The following is a 5560-nucleotide window of genomic DNA, read 5'->3' on the forward strand; positions in this document are numbered from 1 at the left end:
CCACCACCACCCCACCCCACCCTCCTCAGCCCACCCCCACATTACTGGACCCGTCCCAGCTGAAGGGATTAATGGCCTTCTGAAGGAATATCACAGGGAATCAAAACCTACTGCTTGAGTAAATTAATTCTGCAGCTGCCACGTCGATGCGATCCACCTTCAACTTGCAATCAATCTGTGTGATGATATTCGGAGGAAACAGCCACCGCTGTTCATAAATTCCTTCCCCCGTCTTTTAAGTGTTTACTCACGTCAGAGGGGCTGAAATAACAGTCAATGGTGGAAGAAGACATGGCAGCTGCAACAGACTCCGTGCTGCCATCGTGTGGTGAAAGGTGTCATATCTTTGGTGCTATCTCACCTAAACTCTGTCTCCTGTCTGATTTAATGTCACAAGATAAAACTGACCCCTAAAGAAACACAGTTCATACTGTTTTATTCTTATTTATTTGTTATTATTATTTTATTTTCACCTCCTCTGTTGTGTCCTTTGGTTTTATTCTCATTTTATCTGCCTTATCCTGCATGGTTCTTTATGACTATGTAACTTTACTTTGAAACATTGCTAAGAAATAAAGTTTATTCTTATTATTAAGGGCGCTCTTATAAAAAGACACACAGCACTCAAACGTTTGGGGTCACCTGTTTTATTAACCTTTTTATTCTTTCCTATAATAATGTCAATTTAAAATGGATGAAAAGAGAATAATTCAGACACAAAATGACATTAAACTAACATTTGAAATAGTTTTGGCCACAAAGGAAGAAGAATTAAATGAAAAACCTTCATTTATTTCCAACAATGCTGCAGGACAGGGGACAATACTGCTGTAACCTTCAGTTTGTTTTCCAGTCTACAAAAGCACAAGTGATCCTCGACCATTACTGAACCACATCGGTGCAGCTGATCCTGGTGCAGGATCAGAACAGGCCCTCTGCAAAAGACTCTGTGGTCAGATTGAATATCACACTGTGATCTGTCAGAGTTTTAAGTTTTAAGAACAGCTTGTTAGAGGTGTTATTGTGCACCTGAAACCGTCTGATGCTAAGCTCCCAGATGTTTCTGACTGGGGTGGCACAAGTGACAGATGCAGGGGTGGCATGAAGTATGTGTCTCAGCTTTCCAGTCATTCCCAATTTATGCAATTTCAACACTGTTTATGGAACCCAGTATGCAGAAATATTCAAATATATATAAATATAACAACAATTCATAGGATTAGCATAAAGTGGGCATGTCTGCAAAAAGGACTCATCCAGATATCCTGAATTTGGCCATGTTAGTCTTTCCATCGCCAAAATTTAGCCTAACTTTGAAACATTACTTAGCCCCCTTCCCGACATGCTAGTATGACGTGGTCGGTACCAACGGATATGAACAGTACATTCAGTAGCTTTAAAACAGAGCTTCTACAGCCTCTAAAAGACAGCGTGTAGAAGATTATGTAAGGGTAATGGGGTGGCCATTTAGATTTCAGGGGTGAGCAGTGCCACCCCACACTGCCCCTCTGGAAACGTCCCTGTGACCGATGATCGGCAATATCTTCTGTTCTTATCTGTCGCTCTGTGGCATCTTTGTCTCTTTCTGCCCTTTCCATTGTCAGTCTAGTTGAACCATTGTACAGCATTTTGCTCTCCATGTATAAAATATTACTCTTCAAACTAAATAACATCAATTTGCAAAAAGGACTTTCTACAATCTGAAAGCAGAAAAGTCCTCTGAACCATCTGACTGCACCAGATCAAGGCCCAAACCTTTAAGCATTAGTGTACACTGAAACAAAGACTCAAGGGAGACGGTTTCCAATTTGCGGTTTTATTATTTGGAAAATTAAGTCTCAAAAATTCAAGATACAATTGAAGAACAAGTGCACACAAATTCAAAGTGAGGTGTAATATATGGCATATTAATGCGTAAGATCTAACTCCAAATCAGCAGCAGGAAATCCATATCAGCCAAGTTGACAGGTTCAAGTAAGACATGTAATTACAGTTTGTGTTAGTCCTTTAAGTTAAAAGCAATTCAAAAAAGAGAAAACACATATCAAAAGAGAGAATTAATGAGCAGGGATTTACATCGAGCTCGGCATCAAAAGTTACATCATCCAAACTACAACATAATTTAAGCCTAATGTGCGTCATCAAACTTAACTTAAATATATCCTGAAAATATTTAACAAGTTTTTTACAAAGCATTTAACACTGATAAACAGAAAAAGAGCTGATGGCAACAGAACAGAACAACAGAGCTGCTCCGATACCATTTCTTTCCATCCTGAAGCCGAAACCTGAACTTTACGTATCGGCTCATACCGATCCGAGACAAGCAGGGTCCCGTTTCAGGGGCTAATAAATTACGTGGTGTCGGATCGGTGCAGAGACACACACGTACTCACCAACACCCGATGTCACTTTATAGGCAGCGTTGAAGGAATTTATGATTCTGGTATCGGAACTTTACAAAACAATATTTTTTTATTTTTTTTAAAGAATAAAAGAATTGCAACCAAGAGCATATTTTCACAATTAACACTATAAAAACAAAACTGGGTTTGCGATACGCAGTTTTGGCCAAATTTACCCAAATTATTTCAAATCAAACCACTATTTTATTTTTTTAAAACATTTTTTTGTGTGATTTCTTCCAGTTACACAGGAGGAAATGATACGTACCTGAATCCACTTCTCTACTACCGGACTCTATACTAAGCAACATCACTGTGCGACACAAAGGAACGTATTAAATACAGGAAGGGTGGATGATTGTGGCCTTCAGGGACCTCAAATATGCAGGCAAACCTCCCGACTGGAGGGGCAACTACGAACCCAATGAGAATGATTTCTAAAAGATTATGTACAACATCAAGGCTGCAGTCCATTGGCATCCTAATATCTCTGACTGTTTAAAGTTAGTTGGCTCAGTTACAGTTCATAAATATTTGAACCCCAGCAGAATGACTAACAACTACGTTACCTAAAATCTACTCTTGCTTCCTAATCCTGTTAAATCCTGTTAAATCCCGGCATTTGTGGCATCTGGAAAAAACCAAAAAACATTTACATACAGTTCAAAAACTACTTTACAACACGCGTCCAGTAAGGTTTTCTCTCTTTCTCCTCGACGGACTCTGAGAACAAATTCATCACGCTGGACATGTTTTTGGGTCTAACAGTTGAACACATCACCGATAGCACTGACCAGAGGAGTATATTTGTCGTTAAGAGGTTGCACTACGTTAGAGACAAAAGGGAAAGATTTTCAAGGTGCATAACGAGTTATTTGCTGAACACCACACAGTCATTTGGTTGTGGAATGAAATCAGGCGGAGGACACATGCAGAGATGTCTCATCGCTTGTTATATGGGTGGAAACTAGCAGGAAATCTGGTACTCAAATCAAGGCTTCCCAGTATAACAAGTTATCCTTTCATACATAAGTATCCAGGTCTTCCAGCTCGAGCTCTTTTCTGGACAGGTGGTTGTTGTAGTTTCTCAGTCTCTGGTGACAGGGTTTTGTTTCTCAGTGTTTCTCAGGTGCTACGTGCGCTCGTCCATTCTGTGCTGTTGTGATTGGTGTCGGCTCTGTGTTTATATGCCTGAGTGTCTGCCTCTAGATGTGCATGATTCTATGTGTGCCAGTGTGTCTGAAACGGCAACTACGGCACTGCACTGCGTACGTGGGACAGACTATAGGAAAGCACTCGGGTTGGCTCGTGGATCCTTCTGGTTCCTGTAACGCACGGCAAGCCACACTCCCAGGATCTGTTAAAGACACAAACGTCGTTGTGAGAGATGTGGTGACAACTCAACAACAAAATCCTTTTCCAGAACCTTTTCTCGACAATACAGAACACTTACTCACAATAATAATTTACCAGAAGTTCAGAGTATTAACACATTTAACCCCAGATGTATTCCTCCTTTTAATATAATTGATAACTTAATACCAACGCAATGTTCAGGATAAAGTGTCTCAGATTAATTTAAGGCTGCTAATCATAATAATATAGAAATTGCAATAGTGCAGTATCCAAAATACAGAAGCTGCAATTGTTTGATAAAAAGGTGAAATAGAACATTACAATAATGAAGCACGTTAATGCTGCAGAGATACACTGGCCTACTAATTCTTGTTTCTTTGGTACTACAATTTTTTTCAGTGAAAATAAAAATTGTGATTTGATTCTCATATCATCGTGAATCACGTCACAATATCTGGATGATTTTTTTGGTGCAGCAGGTTCATTACAGGCAGGTGGTGGATGTTTATTGGACACTGATAGCTGCTCACAAATCAGCAACGCCAACAGTTTGCGGTTTGTTAACGGCACAAATTAGTGTCAAAGTTCACCGAGGTTTAGTGTGACCCGCGCAGTTTGCACGGTCCACTGATTGTGGCGGTTCCAGGGATGCAACTGATTGTGAAATAATTCTGGGTCAATAGCCGATACTCGCCCGTATGTGCCAGGGAGAAGAAGAAAGCTACACAGATAAGAATCTCTTCCTTGTGCAGGTCGGTCTATTTATCTGTTCACTCAAGATGTGTGACACAGAGCTGAACAGCTGCTCGCTGTCCGTGCTGCTGAGCGCGATTATTTCTCTAATGTCTTATTTAATCAGCGCAAATACGACGGATAAACATCGGCCTCTAGACAGTTTCAATCAACAAGGCGAATATCGGTCAATAAGTCAGTGAATACCAAAGTGATTCCATTAAAATTAACTGGTTTTAAATGTTGGTGCGATCAGGCCTTCAGGAGGAAAACTCAAATCAGAACTGTTCCCCAAAATAACTGCAAACATCCAATTTGGCAAAACATAAACTCAATTTAGTGACTTTCTCTTGTCCCTTAAGAAACAGATTTCCAGGACCTTTTCCAGGACCTTTTCCAGGAGTTTTTCTAGCCAGTACAGGACAGTACTTGCTCACAAGCAGTGGTCAGTGTTTAGTCACATTTATGTGGCCAAAACACAATAATACAATAAGAATATTCCAGGATATTTGGTCATTTCAATATATTTCCAGGTGTTTCCAGGACTGGTTTCCCACCACCTGTAGGAACTCTGTCAAAGACGCATTAGACCAATTAAATGAGTGGATGGTTAGCAGATGGTTCGGGGAGCGGACACTCACCTCTGTGAAGCTGAAAAAGAGTCCGACGCCCCCGAGGATCTTCAGAGCCTCTGTTGCATGATTCAGCATCATATCCCCGCAGGTGAAACAGGACGCGTCCTTTTTGCATAACTGGAGTGAAAGACACAAAAAAACAGAAGAAAAGACCTTTAGTCTTCAGCAGTGTGAGTCAACGGTTTGTGCTCTACTCTGAGCCCCACAGGAGACCTACTTTAACCTATTCTGAGAAACGCTTATGTCACATTTTCTCTGTGGAAGATTGCGTAACTGGAAATATAGTGTGTAACTGTTATATTTATCCATGTGCAGTTTATTTACAGAGTGTACAGAAACACAACTCGATACCCCGTCTCGTCTCTCTGGTGTAAAACGGGCAGGTTTTCACAAAGTTCAGGATCAGTGCATAAACAGTCAACAACAGAATCT

At 40.5% G+C, this 5560-nt stretch overlaps 1 protein-coding gene across 1 annotated transcript in view; it reads right to left on the reverse strand.

Moving 5' to 3' along the window:
• Positions 1-1795: 1795 nt before the first annotated feature.
• The window catches only part of tspan31 (tetraspanin 31), a 7174-nt gene continuing 3409 nt past the window's right edge, over positions 1796-5560 (reverse strand). The window contains exons 5-6 of the mRNA XM_035656848.1: positions 5135-5245; positions 1796-3762 (exon numbers count right to left, since the gene is read on the reverse strand). Coding sequence (XP_035512741.1) covers positions 3688-3762; positions 5135-5245 — 186 coding nt within the window. The 3' untranslated portion in view covers positions 1796-3687. The remainder of the gene's footprint in view (positions 3763-5134; positions 5246-5560) is intronic.

Source organism: Morone saxatilis, unplaced genomic scaffold, assembly GCF_004916995.1.
Source record: "Morone saxatilis isolate NCDOM2014 unplaced genomic scaffold, NCSU_SB_2.0 Contig15, whole genome shotgun sequence".
Classification (NCBI taxonomy): Eukaryota; Metazoa; Chordata; class Actinopteri; family Moronidae; genus Morone; species Morone saxatilis.